The 18641-nt window shown below is 44.4% G+C and overlaps 1 protein-coding gene across 2 annotated transcripts in view; it reads left to right on the top strand.

Annotated features, from left to right (window-relative positions):
• Nucleotides 1-4509: 4509 nt before the first annotated feature.
• Nucleotides 4510-18641, top strand: part of LOC147422599 (tRNA/rRNA methyltransferase (SpoU) family protein) — a 119000-nt gene continuing 104868 nt past the window's right edge. Inside the window, exon 1 of one of the 2 annotated variants that reach the window (XM_086503518.1) lies at nucleotides 4510-5050. In XM_086503518.1, coding sequence (XP_086359644.1) covers nucleotides 4532-5050 — 519 coding nt within the window. In that variant the 5' untranslated portion in view covers nucleotides 4510-4531. The remainder of the gene's footprint in view (nucleotides 5051-18641) is intronic. The other variant, XM_086503519.1, reaches the window with a different exon arrangement.

The raw sequence follows: 18641 nt of genomic DNA, 5'->3' as shown, positions 1-18641 counted from the left end.
ATCATTCAAAGATGCAAAGTTTTTCTCCATCATAGGCGTGCGTGCTTGAAGTGCTCGAAACTCATGAATATCAAGCATTTCATAACTATCATCCCCTTACGTAGCCGCGAGGGTACTCTCCATGAAAGTATCCCGCCGCGGGCCATCATTGGGAGGGTTGGGTGTATGATGCTCAAAATCGAACGTGTGAGTCATGTTGATGTCTGAATCCATGGTGACTATGTGTTGTGCTAGCAAGAAAAGCAAAAATACCTTGGCTCTAAGATGCCAGATGAAAGGTGATTGTATTCATTGAAATCACCACAATCGCCACTAATTAGCCTTGCTACTTACTTCATCGATTTTAAACATTCGTCGAAAAAGACCTTGTGTATTCCGACAGTTAAAACCCGAAAGATTTTGGAAGAATCTGCTGTAGCACGAGCTTCCCCTCAGACTTGCTGCGAGTTGGATAGATCCATCATTTGAATCTCCAAGTCATTTGTAGTTGTTGCCAAAGCGAAACTTCAACCTTGCAAAAAGATGGACCGTACTTGATTCTCAGTAGATTTTTAAATTGTTCAAAAAATCAATTAAATGGATTTGCCTTGGATGCCTCGACAACACCATATGATCTCAATGTGCTTTCTTGAAACCCGTACAGAATCTCGAAGGAGGGTAACAAGAGAGCAGGGAAGGGGGGCGTGGGTACCCTCCCTTGAAACTTAAGTGGCAACCAAAGGTGGCCTGCCTTGGGTGGCCACCGTATGAAAAAGAAAACCCTTAGTAGCAGCCAATGATGGTAGCAACAAGCTCCGCCCCACCTTGCTTGTAGCATTCATAACAAGCCATGAGGGTGTAGGCTAGTGTTAAAAAAATCTTCCCTCGTATAGCACCAGCCGCAAGGGCGTAGTCCAGTGTTGCGAAAGATCTTCCCTCCTGTAGCAGGAGCCCAAGGAGGCCAATTACGATGTGTTTTGTGGTGGTCAACTGGCCACTCTTCCCCTCATAAGAGGTGTTGCATAAACGACCGAGAGTTGCTCGCCTATGCCTGCTAATCTCCTTTGCACATGGTTGGCTTTGACCTCTCCTCCATGGCTTCCTCACTTGCATGAGCATGGAAAAGCATGCAAGCTTGAGAGGCCACACCCTTTCCCTAAAAGAGTCCTAAGCTTTGATACCAATGTGAGAACCCAAGGACTGCCTTGAGAGATTTTCCGCCCTGTCGCCCATTATATAGGCCCTTGGCCATCTTCTATAGAATACCCTTGTCCACACCTAACGGTTGGCCTTGGCCTGAGTTCGTGACGCACTTGGGTTTTCCCTTGGCCTTACATGTCAAGTTATATTCTTGCTAGAAAAAGCTAAGCAAACAAGGAATAATCACCTGGAACAAAGGAAAACCCAATGTAGGTATTACATCGCTCAAACTTGCTCAAGAAATCCTTACATCACATTAGTAACAAATGTACTATAGCTTATGTTGTGTATAGTCCATTGATCACAGTTGCGTAGATTTCTTGGTTTAGGCAGTGTACAATTTTTATCATGATGTTGATTCACAAGTTTAGGCAACATAAACTTTATAGATTCATCACTTTAGGCACTACAATCTTGGGGTAAATTCAATGATTCAGACAACATGACCTCGGTGCATATTTATTGGTTGAAGAAATACATTTATCTAGTGTGCAACACCAATCACAAAATCATACTACATGTGGTTGGCCATCACTACTGTTAATGTGGTTTGTTGTCTTGGGGTATGTTATGGAACTCTTTTAGTTATATTGAAGTGTACTTGGATTTGGTTTATATTGATAATACATTTACAATGATATGTTTCATGATGACAGACACTCTTATATAACATATCAAAAAATTTCCAAAAACTTAAATAATATTGCCTTATGTTTTAAGCCACCCACACACTACATATTCCATTGTCCCACACCAATAGGTTGAGCAATATGTGTCACATCCTGATGCATAAAGACAAGTTTAAACTCACATTTCACAAGCTATGACTTGCAGGTTAAAAACACAACAACTGACTGAAATTGCTTTCTTAAAGGGGGAGTATATTATGGTGTTTATTTATGGTACACTCTCAGTACACTAGTGTATATTTATTGTGTGGTAGAAAGCAATCTTATCCTTGAATTGCCTCTCAAGAGATGTTAGATGCACATGGATAAGGATTTGTGTTTAAAAATGAAGACACCTTTTCCTCTCTCTCTCTCTCTCTCTAAGAAGAGGGAAATGGTGTAACCTTTCTATCACTCAAGTGTGGTGGATTGGTTATGTTATTCCCTCTTGAATAATAGGTCTTGAGTACCGAGACTCGTGAGATAGATCATGAGGTCTCTTGGGATATTTTCCTAAGACATTAAAATTCTCTTCTTCTCGGGTGTCTGCGGGTGTGAAGAGAAAAATGGTATAACCTTTCTATCACCAAGTGTGGTGGATTGGTTATGAAATTTCTTTCTTGAATAGCAATTTTTTAAGTTTAAGACTCGTTGTATAGATCTTTGAGGTCTGTTGGGGTAGTTTTCGATGAAGTTAAAATTCTCTACGTCTCGTGTGTGTGTGTGTGTGTGTGTGTGTGTGTGTGTGTGTTAATCAGAAGAGGAAAATGGTGTAACCTTTCTATCACCCAAGTGTGGTAGATTAGTTATTCCATTTCCCTCTTGAATAAGAGGTCTTGAGTTCAGGACTTGTCATATAATCTCTGAGGTCTTTTGGAATAGTTTCCTGGGACGTTAAAATTCTCTTCTTCTCAGGTGTGTGTGTGGGGGTGTGTTGATAGGAAAAGGAAAATGGTATAACCTTTCTATAACCCAAGTTGGTAGATTGGTTATGCCATATATCTCTTGATAACAGGTTTTGAGTTCAAGACTTGTCAAATAGATCTTTGAGGTCTCTTGAGATAGTTTCCTCCAATCTTAAAATTCTCTTCTTCTTCTTCTTCTTCTCTCTCTCTCTCTCTCTCTCTCTCTCTCTCTCTCTCTATGTGTGTGTGTGTGTGTGCGCGCGCGTTTGTGTGTATGTATCTATGCAACTCCTCTCAAAACTAATGTATGGGCTCACCACACTGGTCCATTGAGAGACTCATGTGGAAGAAAGTAGCTTGACTCGGGTCTTGTGTCACTCCTCTTTGCTCTCTAACTCTCATCTCCTCTCTCGCATGCATGTATAGCACTTTAGTCATTTAGAAGGTGTGCATGCTGCAACTCTCTCTCCTTGCCTCCCTCCCCCCCCCCGTGTGTGTGTGTGTGTGTGTGTGTGCGCGTGTGTGTGTGCGCGCTTGTGTCCCTCGTTAGATGGTGTGTACACAGAAGTCTTCAAGTATGTATACTCATTGGTTTCCTCTTGTATGGCATGTTTTATCATCTTGGAAGGCTACCATTTTCTCGCCTATTGTAGATTGATACTAGCAAAATCCATTCCGCATATGGATAATGTTATGCTATTTGCATCTTTGGAAATGGTGAACGCGCATTTCATTGTCTTGAATCCTCTATGGTGTGCCTCTCCATTTTAAATTCACCAATACCGTCTACATGCAATAAATGTTTGTTTGATTAGTACCTTACGACTCAAGAATTTCTATTTGATTAAAGTCCAGAGACAAAATGTCATGATCCACTTTGTCCACCTTTCAAAGAGAACATAAACTAGTTTTCTTGTAGGATGGACGAGATTTATCTTGAAGAAATCAAGCCACCACATGTGTTTTTTTGGCTTTGAACATGAAGTGGGAAGCACCCTTCTAGTTTACATATCCTTGCTCATCCAATTTTAGAGACAACGTCCTATTCCAAATGCCTATCGTGATGTGCTTCATTTTTTCCATTTTGAGGAGCTCACTTTCGTCTCGTTTCATGACGATTATAAGAAATTTCCTTTTCTCAGTTATAATGATTTCATACTATTGAACCATCAATTTCTGCACTATTGAAAGATGAAAGAAAAAATTATTTGTATTGTTGAATAATACATCCCTTCCTCTAGTAACATGATATGGCTCCTCAAAAGAATAACAACTTGATTCTTAAGGCCTTTACGCTCTTCCCTCTATGGAAGCTTAGGCAACATATTGATTTTAATCTTTTCCTTGTTGAGTGTATCTTTCATTGTGTGGAAAATTATTCTCAAGAGATGCCACGGCCATCAAGAGTTTGGTACACAATGAAGGTGTCCACTTGATTGCTTTTGCCAAGCTTGGCTACAACGTTTTTTTCTCAACTTTGGAGTAGTTAGAACTCCATCTTAATAGATAAAGAAATAACACAAGCATAGCTTTGACCTAGCATTTGCTTTTGAATCTTGTTGCCAGATAGGTGCAGAAATGCTTTGCAAACATTGTTGTTAATTTTTGAAAAAAGACAAAATTGATGGAAAACTTCATGCAAACACACCGGAATGTATGATCCTTGTTTTCAAGCCTCTTGTTCAAACCTCGAGAGTAGAATGCCTTAATCATCAATGAATGTTAATACCTTGTCTCTCCCATGTTGAGCTTGGTTTTCTTTTCTTACCCTCAAAGGACATGCATTGCATTATCCGAGCAACGCCGATCTCATGCCCGCCATTAATCCCCTCCCGCTCAAGCCCGTGTCAAATAGAGACGGCACCCTCCCGGCACAAAGTGAACGGTGTCAAATTTCCGTCTCCTCCTAGTATTCTGTCCTTGAAAGTAGATGCGTGTTTCAACAACATGGTCGAATTCTCCAGTTGCCCGGAGGTAGCAGACTCTGTCGATGGGTCGCGGGACCCGCTTACAAAGGTCCCTGAAGAGCAGAGTGGGGATGGAAAGAGCTTGGATGATACTCACCTACAAGGAGGCAATGATCAGGATGGCCCTGCACAGAGCTTTGTCATCGTGTACAATCTTGCCAAGAGACATAACGTAGGCACACTGGCAAGATGTGCCACTGCTTTTGGGGTGTCGGAGATGATTCTAGTGGGTAAGCACAAGGGCTTTAATGCTTTTGGTAGCCACGGTGCTGCTGCCCACCTCCAATACCGCCATTTTTATGCCCTCGGTGATGCCCGCTCCTATCTCAAGGTAATATACACACCACTAATGTAGTACTTTTGTGAGGAAAGCATGGTCTCCTATTTTTCAGCACTAGCTGACTGAATGTCCACAACATTCTACCTTTATCAATGGCTTAAGATCCTGCTTACAGTTAGTATTTACGTTCATTGGTCTAACTAAATTTGTTTAATAGTCATGACATCTACTTGGTGCCATCCTTTGGTTGGAAGAATCTGAGCCAAGATAGGAGAGTTAGTGTACCTTAGCTTTATGGAGGACCCTTTTCTGCAAAGCTCTTGAAGCGTGCTGAATGAGACCATTGTCTATGGTTTGACTTGACCTTGGGGAGACATCACACTCTATTGGGCTTAGGTCTCTCCACTATCACTCTCGGCTAGTTGCGGTCATCAAACAAATGAGGTCTAGAGCTTCCTCCTAAGCGACGGACCACATTAGCCATTTTGTAGACATTTGGACATCCTAGTTGATTAAAGCCATCTAACTAATCATGTGGCTCTTTTGGTGTTGAAAGCTGCTGTGGAGCAATAGTAAATACTTACAACAATAAATGAACAAGGAGAATAGTATGCTGAGAAAGACGAGGGGAATGCAAAGTGGAATTGGGAAGTTGCTATTCCTTGTGATAACACACTTACAATCGTCACTTAGAAAGGGTGCCGGATTGGGGAATGGGGACCCAAAAGTGGCCATTCTTTGTGGTCATAGAGAGAGATGAAATACATGCCTGCCTCTCAAGTGGTGTGCTTAAGATGAGATCACTTTCACTTGTAGGATTTTCCCCCTCTCTCGTCTTCTAGGAGGTCATCACTTTTGTGACATACCTCCCTTTTAAAAAGAGTAATCGTGTCACGTTTGTGACTATGTTAATAGCAATACATCTACTCCTAGTTGCAAATACGCGAAGTGCCATGCCAAGGAGGATCCCTACGCTTGGATGGTCACACCTCTTTGCCCAAGAGACGTGCCTCTTTGCCAAAAGCCACACTCCTTCGACGATTGGTCACACCCCTTCGTTTTACGGTTGCGACTCTTTGTTCAATGGTTGCAACTCTTCGCCGAAAGGATGTGTTTTTACGTCTAAAGTCATGTCTCTTCACCAAGAGACATGTCTTTTCATTTATGTCTCTTCGTCTCCTATATAAGGGGCGCTTGTATCACACATTCAATCAACCAAACATAGAGTCTTCTAAGTTTTGTTTCTGAGTTCAATTCAAGTCTTCAAGTGAAATTGTTAGTAAACTGACTTGAGTTTTCTGTCGAGTTATGATCATTGGTTGGAAATCTGTAAGGCATTCCATTGGTTTGTCTGGAACAGTAAAATCCTCTTGAAGGGATGTCGTAGACTGAAACAGAGTAGCGTTTGGAGGTATATCCATTTGTAAAAGTTTACTTGTGGAACAAGTTGTGTCCAAAGATTCAATTGCAGCGACTGAAGTCGTGCTACAAGAGTCTGCATCTGATTTATCCTTTGCATCGCTGGAGGTAAGAACTAGTATCTTCAAGTTTGAAAAATTATCATTCACCATAGCATCTGGTATCTGTTTAGAGACGAAGACTTTGTTTTGCAAGGGCGGTGACGAAGCGAATTTTTCTGCCTGGATCACGGCCAAAGAAGGGGTTATGTGCTTGTCTGTTGTCACACAAGAACCGGAATCTTTTGAATTTTCAGCTTTCTTAAGTCTTGATCATGAGTTTAAGTACTAAATTAAGGATTAGTACTTAGAATCCTCTTAAATTTATTCATTTCCAATTATCTACATAAAGGACAGAGATGCAGATGTGTGCGGGCGTACCGATGATTGTGACTCTTCATGAGGAGGTTCGAGTGGATGTGCCTTATCGAACCCACTTTCGCACCCCTTCCCGTGGGAGGACACAAGACGGCAAGAAGCACCTTGTCTCCAAGTGCTCCCACTCCGTCTCCCCCCCCTTGCTCAGACACTTTCCCTGCATCGCTGGGTTTGAGAGAAGGGCTGAAATGCTGAATTGCTGAAATTTTGAAACGCTTTGCTGAATTCCCTCACATTTTCTAAAACGCTGTCTGGGCTGCAGTTTTTTGCTGGAGCATAGCAAGTCTTGCTCGCACCTTTTCAAGCCCATACACTTTCCCCAAAAGGCATCATCTGCCAAGCGCCAGCAAATTCACGAAGCGGCAACATATTTCCCAAGCGTTGCAACCTTCAAGCGACAGCATATTTTCCACGCTAGCTGGAATTTCCCAAATCGGTGGCTGGGCTGCGCTACTGAAATTTCTTACATAAAAAAATTAGGCAGCGTGACCTTTCAAAAGATGACCCAAATTTATTAAAACCTCAAGTGGCCGGCCACACTTGACCGGCCTCTCCCAAATTAACCCAAATTTTGAAACCCATGTGAAAACACCCAATGTTAAAAAAAAACCAATGCGAACATATCTTATAAATTTAAAAAAAAACTCCCATGAGCCTACATTAAAAAAGTAAAAAAACCTTACGCTACCTCTTCCTTGCTCTGCTCTGTGTGCACCTTCTCTACGCAAGACATTTCGCACAGATGGCCGACGCGAATCAGTACACGAAATTCCTCGATGAAATTTTGCGGGTGAATTTCTCTACTTAGAGCCGGAAGTGATAATTATTCCCGCTTTCTCGACTCCAGAGCGCGAACTTATTCCAGATAGATTTTCCGCTCTCACGAAGCACCCGTCCCATGACCTGTTCCTGTTCCTGACCCAAAACCTGCACTTATTCGAGTTACTTTGAGACATAACCCTGCTGAATTCTCAGGATGGAGGTGGTCAATCTGACGATGCTCTTACTCTTATCAAGGAGCAGATGGCCACACTTTCCATAAGCCTCGCATCACTTCACACTCGCTTGGATGAGATGCACACGCAAAACACTTCTCGAAGTCGTCGTGCTACTTCTCGGACTATTAATGAAGCATCTTCAACACCTTCCTCCGAAGCTTCAGTGGATGAACCAAACGAACCAGATCCAACTGAAGAGGTAGACAATCGCAAACTTCAATTCCTTTACAAATTTTTTAATGCTGCACAGAAGAAGAAGCTTGATGTTAAACTGTCGGAACCATACACTGGTCGCCGCGACAACCGCATGCTGGACCAATGGCTGTTTAAAATGGAGATTTACTTATTGAACACAGACTTGGTCGAGAGTAAAAAAGTTGCACTTGCTAGTTCTCTGCTCAAGGACACAGCATTTCTTTGGTGGCAACGACGGGTTGCTGATGGTAAACACACACCTTGGGATAAATTCTGGCGTGCTATTCGCAACGCGTTCGAACCTGCCAATGTAGATTTTCATGCCCGGTCCTCTCTTCGCCGCCTGAGCCAGACAAGTTCCTTGGCTGCGTACATCACAAAGTTCCAAAGGCTAACTGTAACCGGCCTGTATGATCCAAAAAGGGCGGTAGACTTTACTTTAAACCTTGATTTAGCTTTCACCCATTATTAGTCGTCTATTTTACTTGTATTTTCAAGACACAACAAAGGGGAGAGGGATACAAGTTGCTAGATTGCACCTGTATGAGTAGACGGGCACCAGATTGGCCCCTAACTTAGGCGCCCCTTTCGGTATTTCTTTATTGTTCAAAAGAGGGAATAAACGCTGTGGTTCCTACAAGCTGCCCCGCACAAACTCGGCTGAATTTCCACTGTTCCAGCCCGATTTCGGCAGCATAACTGTACTAGAACCCTTCACGGTCAGTATTCCCACGCATTGACTGACTTTCCCGACGCATACGGGCACTTTGCAAAACCTGGCGAGAATCTGCAGCACGCTGAATTCTCTGTTTTCAGCCCTGAAAATGCGCCAGATCGCCTGTACAGTGGTCCCCTTGCGTCCCCGAACCTCCTGGGGGTATTAGGGTCCGTTTAGGGCCAAAACCCTAAACCTGCAAAAATACACAGCAGGCTGTAATTCACTGTTTCGGGCTCCGTTCCGCGTGCCGGTCGCATCCCTAGCAAGTCCTCGAGCTCCCGCACCTGTAGGGCTACTTGCCCTTTGAATCGGACGAGATTTCTGGCGTGAAACCTCTCCGAATTCACCTGTACCTGCGGGGGGATTAGCCGCTAGCTAATCCAGTACCTGTGCAAGAGGCTCTTGCCTCGGCAATCGCGCATGAACCCACACAACTGTACATTGGTCAAATGAAGAGCCCACTAGAGGGGCATAACATACTGCCAAAGGGGAGAGAGAGGGCAGTGCGTAGCGTGCAGGGCATCACTCCTGGCACCGCATTGTGCATAAGAGGGAAAGCAAGCACTCCATAGCTCTTAACCTGTGACAAAATCAGCAAATGAGCCCTTCTTCCCTTCAAATTCAGCGCCAACTCCTTCTTGCATTGGAAACTGCACCAGAATGTGCCACTTGGCACATTTACAGGCATTTTCCCGTTTCGGGGTTGCCGCCTAAAAATATCCCAACCGGTTGCCCAGTTGACTTCACGGCAGAGTAAGAAAATGTTTCCTTTGTCATTCCGGAGGTAATGACGCCAACACATTTTCAGGTCCCAAAATAGCAGTTCCCTAAATTTTAGGAGATGCTGCCATTGTATCTTTCTAGGTCATCCGACCCTCTTTGTACACTGCGGCCACATCCCAAAACTGAAATGTAGCCTCTGTAGCAAAGGATTCCACTTTGGCTAGTCAATGACCCCACTTGGCTAACCATAGTCCTTGTCCAACCTTAGTGCTCTCTTGCCCTCAGGCCTGGACTCCCTCTGGACAGTTCCACACTAGCTATGCAATGCAGGGCAGTTAGATTTCCCGAGGGGTGTTTCCAAAAAGTGAAAGTAAATAGATAATAAGAAAGAAATCAACAAAAAGGATAGATAGTAGTCACACGCTGGTGACATACCCCCCTCTTGAAATCTCAAACGTCCTCGTTTGCATCTATGTCGTACAAGCTCCTAGTCAACATTGATGTATTCAACACCTGTCGCCACATGTACGACACATACATGCTCATTGTCAACCCTGGTGTATTCAACACCTCGTCGACTCATGTATTGCCTGCGTGTGAACCCTGTCCCAATGACATAGTGGTAGCTTCGCACTCTGCCATTGCTTTGAGTCACTAACTTTCCAATGACAAAATGATAGCTGCACATTTTGCCACTGTCTTATCGTACACATTGGATCCCGTAACACTTTCGAGCATACCCAAACCGACAGTTTAAGAATGCAGTTACACATGTACTCTTCAATAGAAGCAATCACTGTATCCTTGACAAACTGACAAGAAATACTCACTTCTATAGCACTAACCAAACTTTTGGACATTCCATAAGAGCAATTGCCAAACTGACAATCTGTACAGCTCTAACATTCATGTAACAGGTATTTCATTTGAGCTCACTTTAAATACCATGTACATCATTGGTTTCAGAAGCCATTGTCACACTGACAATCCATGTAGCTTTGAAACTCAAGGGGTCAAGGTAGGTTGCAAATCGAAGGCTTCCAGGTAGAGTGATAACACAGTTGGTGACTCTGCAAGTTCACCTTCTTCCATCCACTTAGCATCCATTGTTGGATAGTTTCTGAACTTTACCAAGTAACGCCTCGCAACCTTGCCTTTCACTTTCCTTTCTTTGTGTGCCAAAATCTGTTCAGGGAGCAAGATCTCGTCAAGTTCCTCGACTTCCGGCTGATCTTCAGCTGGCATATCTTCTGGCACATCACCCACATAGGGTCTGAGAAGACTCACATGAAACGCATTGTGAATCTTCCAACTGTCAGGCAATTTCAGCCTATATGCAACATCACTGATTATGTCGCACACTTGAAAAGGCCCATAGTAACGCATGCTGAGCTTTGGAAACAGTCTTTCCTTGCCCTTCATCTTCTTTAACCTTGCCTTTTCAAACCGTAGAAGCACCCAATCACCAAGTGAATATACCACTTCACGACGGTGACGATCAGCTGCTTTCTTTTGCTTTGCCTGAGTCCTTTCTAAGGCCACTTTGACCTTCTTGTACATTTCATCCATGTCTTGAACATACTTATCTGCTTCAAATATCTTGTCCTTTGTATGCAGTATGGGAGGAACTTTCTTGCCACCTTCAACTATCTCAAAAGGTGCCTTGCCAGTTGATGAATGCACTGTATTATTGTATGCATACTCCACCAATGGCAAATACTGCTCCCACTTTCCTTTATGCTCTGACACATAGCACTTCAGCAGATCTAGGACAGTAGAATTTGCCTCTTCTGACTGCCCATCTGTTTGAGGATGAAATGACGAAGAGAATTTGAGCGTGGTACCCATATTCTCAAACAAGCCTCTCCAGAACAAACTAGTCATGCGTGGATCACGGTCGCTAATAATCGACTGTGGCATGCCATGATACTTGAAAATATTGCTCATAAACAAGCGTGCCATCTGATCTGGCTTTATCTTCTTCCTGACAGGAATAAAATGAGCCTGTTTGCTGAATCTGCAAATAATGGTCCAAATACCATCATTTCCTGTCTGCGTTCTTGGAAGATCAAAGATAAAATCCATAGCAATACTTTGCCATGGTTTATCTGGAATAGGTAGTGGTTGCAATAACCCTGGTGCCTTTTGCCTGTCAAACTTGACCTTTTGGCATATTAGGCATTCTCGCACAAAGGCATCCACATCCCTTCTCAATGTAGGCCAATAGAAGAATGTCTCAACCGCTTTAACTGTAGCATCGATACCACGATGCCCTGCATATGGTGGGACATGACTCTCTTCCATAACTTTGCGTCGCAATGGCTTTGTGACACACAATCTGCCATGCATCATCATGAACCCGTCTTTAAGAAGATAGTGTTCATGACGTTGTCCATCCATTAGTTGCTCGAAGACCCTTGCAAAATCTTCATCATTTGCATACTGTTCTCTCATATCATCAAGTTCATGATGATAAGGAATCGACACAGCTGAAATTTGTGGCTTCCTTGACAAGGCATCAGCCACAACGTTCTTCTTGCCTTCCACATGCACAATCTGAAAATGGAACATGGACAAGATATTTGCCCATCGCATATGCTTCTCAGATAACTTTGTCTGTGTCAAGAAGTATCGCAAGGTCTGATGATCCGTTTGGACAACGAAATCTGCACCTAGCAGGTAGTGTTTCCAACTTAAGAGCGCATGAATCACAGCCAGTAACTCTTTCTCATAGACCTGCATGGTCATCTCTGGCCCTTGCAAAATTCTGCTCTCATAGGCTACTACCCTGCCATCTTGCATTAGCACAGCACCAATGCTACTACCGCAGGCGTCACACTGGACCACAAATGACTTCCTAAGATCTGGCAACACAATGACTGGATCTGAAGTCATCTTTTCCTTTAAGAGATTAAAAGCTGAAATCTCTTTTTGTGTCCATCTAAAGGTGACTGCCTTCTTTTGAAGAGCATGTAAAGGTGAAGCAATCTCAGCAAAATTTCGGATAAACCTTCTGTAATAGGAGCATAGTCCCAAAAAGCTTCGGACATCATGCACCGTCTTCAAATTTGGCCATGACTTGATCGCTTCGACTTTTGCAGGATCCATTCTGACACCGTCCTTTGAGACAATGTGTCCCAGAAAGTGAATCTCTTCCAGAAAAAACTCACTTTTCTTTGCATTGATGAGCAACCTATGACTGTGTAGCTCTTTGAAGACAATGGCCAAGTGATGCCTATGCTCCTCTTCATTCTTTGAATAGACTATCATGTCATCAAAGAACGTACCAACAAACTGCTGGTGTGGACGGAAAATTCTGTCCATCATCCTATTGAACGTAGCAGGAGCATTTGTGAGACCAAAGGGCATCACTAAAAATTCGTAAAGGCCAAACGTTGTTCTAAAAGCAGTCTTGTACACATCCTCTGATCTAATGCGGATCTGATGGTACCCACTCTTTAGATCTATCTTGCTAAACATAGCTGCTGCTCCTAATTTGTCCATAATATCATCAATTCTAGGTATAGGAAACCTATTCTTGATGGTATTCTTGTTCAGTGCACGGTAGTCGATGCACATACGCCATGAGCCATCCTTTTTCTGCACCAACAACACTGGAGAACAGAATGGAGATGAACTGGGCTGAATCAGTCCTTTTTCTAACAACTCCTGTACTTGGCCCATTATCTCTTTCTGCTGAGCCGCACTAACCCTGTACGGAGGCTTATTTGGTGGGCTACTGCCTGGCACCAAATCTATCGCATGGTCCTCGGGTCTCTCTGGCGGTAATTGAGACGGTAATGAATCGGAAAAACAGTCACTATACTGTTGTAAAAACATTGACCTTTCTTTATCTAGCACAGATAAATTTGATTCATCACAATCTGACACTTCACGTGCAAAAACCAAGTACGCAGAAAGATGCTTTTTCATTACAGAAGTAATAGCAGAAGCTGATACAGTAGGAATAGACTCCCCTCTAAGCTTTACATCCAGAATGTGAGTCTTTCCCCTGCTCTGTACAGTGATCTTTTTGTTGTAGGCATCCATGATTCCCTGTACACGAAATAACCAAGGAATACCTAACAACACATCACATCCGTCCAGTGGCATGATGTAAAATTCTTCAGCATCTACATAGGACTGGATATGTAGACGTAACTTTCCAATTATGGGTGTCACAGCCTCTGTATGGCCAGGACATGCCAAACCTGCCTCTGCTGTATACCCCATCTCTTTAGGTTTGATTCCCAACTTTGAAGCCAATTCTGGGGAAATAAAGTTGGCTTTGGCACCTGGATCAAAGAAGATAAGCACTGTTTGATCCCTATCCTTTCCCCATGCTCTGCAAAGCTCACTTGCATCTGAATTTGGCTTGTCGCCCACCATATCTGGCACTAGACCAGCCATGGGCTTCTTTCCCTTCCTGTCCTCCTTGTCTTCAGAATCAGCTAGCCTTTTCTTTGTAGGACAGTTGTAAGCAATGTGGCCAGGCTGCTCACATATAAAGCATTTGTTCTCTGTCCTCAGGACCTTCTTTTGCTCTTCTGACTTGCGAGGAAAACGTCTTTTCCATTTCTTTGCTGGTCCTTTTTCTGATTCAGCCGTAGCTTTGTCTTTCCCTGCGTTGGCTGACTCCTGAGTCCCTTTAGGAGCCTCATTGGGAACGTGCTTCTTGGCTGAATTTTTCTTGCCTGATCCTGCCTTGACGCCAGTGTTAAATTCACAATCTTCTCCCTTGAGCAAACCATTGCCAGTGTTTGCTACCTCGATGAGCTGCGTCAAAGTAGTGACTTTTGTCTTCGTACAGTACTTTCTCAATCCTTTAGGTAGGCCACAACAGTATTTTTCAATCTGTTTTGTCAATGGCACAAACCTATAGGAAGTTACTGGAAGTAGAGCTTTCCAAAACTTCCGATTGTAATCATCCAGATTTCTGCAAGTGGCAGCATTAAGCTGGTGCCATTCTGTCATGACATCTGCTTCGAAATCATCAGATAACCATGCTGCTGCAAAAATCTGCTTGAAGTAAATCCATGTGGACGGAGCTTGCCCTTGAAACAATAAAGTTGTCCACCATTGTCCCGCATTCCCTGTCAAGAAAGTGGCTGCCTTGCGGACCTTTGAAGCCTCTGTAAAGTTTCCCCCTGCATAGGCCTTGTCAAACTGCTGGAGGAATGAAAGAGCCTTCTTCCTGTCATCAAACCCTGTAAAGGTCGTGAATGACACTCCTTTGCCACCTTCTTTGTACGGAGTTGGCCTCTCCAGCGGCGTTAAATTGTCATATGGAAGTGACTGAAACATGGGAACACTAATAGGGTTCATCTGTGTTCCTTGGCCGCTATTAACTTGACCTGGAAATGCCATATTTGGCTGCTGATTTGTAATTCCAGCCATACCAAAATTTGCTTGTGGCATCCCAAATTGTCCCTGAGTGCTTTGAAACCCTGGTTGCATACCCATGAGACTGTACATGGGGTTAGGCATCATCGTTTGAGCACCCCCAAACACTGTTCCTGGCGTATAAAACTGATTTCCAGGTGCATGACCAGCCATGCTCTGAAATACCGATCCACCTCCAAAATAGCCAGGGTGTACTGAAGGTGGTGGGAAGACCTGTTGCATAGCCTGTAGGTTGCTTCCCTGCCCATTAGAACCAGCTATAGGCTGCTGAAAGGTGGCGGGCTGAATTGGTACAGCTTGAAAAACTGGCATCTCAGCCACCTGTTCTTGCACCTTAGGTATACGTTGTGGAGACTGCATGTTCTCCGTCAAGTGTACAGGTGTTTCCATTGACTGTGCGGTATGAATCACCTGTGCTCGAGCCTTAACAGGCTTTTGAATATGATCCAGTGACCCAACTTGCTGAGACGGAACAGGAGGTTGCAGAAAGGCTAAAAACCTTGGGTTCTGCATTACTTGTGTGAACATAGCCACAGCAGTAGCTAACTGGGTCCTGAATATATCATCATCAGTCTGTGGTGGTCTTGAGGACTCACCCACTTCATGTGTCTGTTGACCCTGTGAAGAGGAAACCTCTTCAGTCACATCATCTGGTCTGTCAGCCATAATTACAACTCCCTGTGTCTGGTCTATGATCCCCTGTGTCTTCAAGCCCAAAACTGACCAAGGCTCACTTCTATGGGAAAAAGTGATTTAATCCCGTCGATGGAACCATGTAACCGGCCTGTATGATCCAAAAAGGGCGGTAGACTTTACTTTAAACCTTGATTTAGCTTTCACCCATTATTAGTCGTCTATTTTACTTGTATTTTCAAGACACAACAAAGGGGAGAGGGATACAGGTTGCTAGATTGCACCTGTATGAGTAGACGGACACTAGATTGGCCCCTAACTTAGGCGCCCCTTTCGGTATTTCTTTATTGTTCAAAAGAGGGAATAAACGCTGTGGTTCCTACAAGCTGCCCCGCACAAACTCGGCTGAATTTCCACTGTTCCAGCCCGATTTCGGCAGCATAACTGTACTAGAACCCTTCACGGTCAGTATTCCCACGCATTGACTGACTTTCCCGACGCATACGGGCACTTTGCAAAACCTGGCGAGAATCTGCAGCACGCTGAATTCTCTGTTTTCAGCCCTGAAAATGCGCCAGATCGCCTGTACAGTGGTCCCCTTGCGTCCCCGAACCTCTTGGGGGTATTAGGGTCCGTTTAGGGCCAAAACCCTAAACCTGCAAAAATACACAGCAGACTGTAATTCACTGTTTCGGGCTCCGTTCCGCGTGCCGGTCGCATCCCTAGCAAGTCCTCGAGCTCCCGCACCTGTAGGGCTACTTGCCCTTTGAATCGGACGAGATTTCTGGCGTGAAACCTCTCCGAATTCACCTGTACCTGCGGGGGGATTAGCCGCTAGCTAATCCAGTACCTGTGCAAGAGGCTCTTGCCTCGGCAATCGCGCATGAACCCACACAACTGTACATTGGTCAAATGAAGAGCCCACTAGAGGGGCATAACATACTGCCAAAGGGGAGAGAGAGGGCAGTGCGTAGCGTGCAGGGCATCACTCCTGGCACCGCATTGTGCATAAGAGGGAAAGCAAGCACTCCATAGCTCTTAACCTGTGACAAAATCAGCAAATGAGCCCTTCTTCCCTTCAAATTCAGCGCCAACTCCTTCTTGCATTGGAAACTGCACCAGAATGTGCCACTTGGCACATTTACAAGCATTTTCCCGTTTCGGGGTTGCCGCCTAAAAATATCCCAACCGGTTGCCCAGTTGACTTCACGGCAGAGTAAGAAAATGTTCCCTTTGTCATTCCGGAGGTAATGACGCCAACACATTTTCAGGTCCCAAAATAGCAGTTCCCTAAATTTTAGGAGATGCTGCCATTGTATCTTTCTAGGTCATCCGACCCTCTTTGTACACTGCGGCCACATCCCAAAACTGAAATGTAGCCTCTGTAGCAAAGGATTCCACTTTGGCTAGTCAATGACCCCACTTGGCTAACCATAGTCCTTGTCCAACCTTAGTGCTCTCTTGCCCTTAGGCCTGGACTCCCTCTGGACAGTTCCACACTAGCTATGCAATGCAGGGCAGTTAGATTTCCCGAGGGGTGTTTCCAAAAAGTGAAAGTAAATAGATAATAAGAAAGAAATCAACAAAAAGGATAGATAGTAGTCACACGCTGGTGACACTAACTCTGGAGATAGAGACCCTTAGTCCCTCTGATAAACTTCACAGCTTTATCGACGGACCCCAACCCAACCTGAAGGACGATGTGCATAAATACAACCCTATCACCTTGGATACTGCAATTGCCTATGTGGATGGTATAACTGGCCTATACAACATCGAGGGCGGTACTATTTGAATTACCTGTTAACTTTACGCAGAGCACTGAGAAGGGAAGAGAACACAGTTGCGTCCAGCGACTAGAATGTCACTGCGCACACGAGACCGACACCCTGTAGGCCCCAAAGATTGGCGCCCCTTTCGGTATTTCCTTATTCAAATTAAGGTAGACGATCCGACCACTTAGCACAAGCTTTCACAAAGCTGTCCAAACCTGGCGAGGGCTGAAAACGCAGGTTTTTGACCGGATTTCGGTAGGATAACGGCGCAAAAACCCGTGTATGTCAAAAGCACCTGTCTAGGACGGATTCCCTCGCTATCTGGAAGCTTTCTGGTGAGCTGTCACAGAAATTCAGCGGGCTGTAATTCTCTGTTTTTCATTGCCGGGTGCCCAAAAGCCTGTACACGCATCCCAAGGCTCTCACAAGGCTCCCCCGGGGTTCCCTTGCAGTTTAGGTGCGAAACCTTAAACCTGCAGAAAAACACAGCAGGCTGTAATTCGCTGTTTCGGATCGTTTTTAGCGGAGCGAACACGTCTTTGCGTGTCCCAAGGGCTCCCGCACACAATGGGACAGTTCCCCTGTGAATTGGACGAGTTTCACGCGAGAAAACTCTCCGAACTCGCAATCTTTCGCGATGGAACTGTGCGTACCTGTGGGCTTGCCTTGGCAAACGCGCATAAACCCCCAGAACTGTACATGTTCCTCTGAGTAGCCCAACTAGTGGGCATTACCATATGTGCCAAAGGGGAGAGAGATGCATGAGAGCAAATCATCACGCTAAATGAGACAGAGGAGAAGGCAAGCTTTCCATTAAAGCTGTAAACCTGCACCCACTACTCACACACACACTGTAGCTCACTTATGAGTCAAATCAGCCTCCTCTCTCAAATTGGGCGGCCCCTCTTGCTGATGGAAGTGGAAAACTGCACTAGGAGCCGCCATGTGTCCAGTTTGCCCCTTTTGAGTTAATTCTCTAGTTCCCACTGACTTATAAAGTTATAAGTGACTTTCCAAGTGGCCCAGACTTTATTTGGCGCACACAGGCTTCCATACTCATCAGAATTCAGTGCTAACTGGCTCGACCAGTCCTAGACCGACCGACCCAGACTCCCGCTGTGAGAAACCTATTCGGCTACAGCCGTTTCACACTGGCCATGCAATGTCCACTTGCACCTTTTCAAGGGTTCGGGGGAAAACAAGTAAAAATAAAAATAAATAAAAATATCTAGTACTTATTTACGGAAGGCAACAGGAAAATAACACCTGGTGACACACCCCACCCTTGAAATACTGCAAGCGACCTCGGTTGCATGCCAATAATACATGCGGTATCTCCTGATATCACATATATTCTATGAT

This window comes from Adiantum capillus-veneris, chromosome 27 (assembly GCF_014529385.1).
Source record: "Adiantum capillus-veneris isolate H3 chromosome 27, ASM1452938v2, whole genome shotgun sequence".
NCBI lineage: Eukaryota > Viridiplantae > Streptophyta > Polypodiopsida > Polypodiales > Pteridaceae > Adiantum > Adiantum capillus-veneris.
This window is presented reverse-complemented; position numbering and strand designations above follow the sequence as displayed.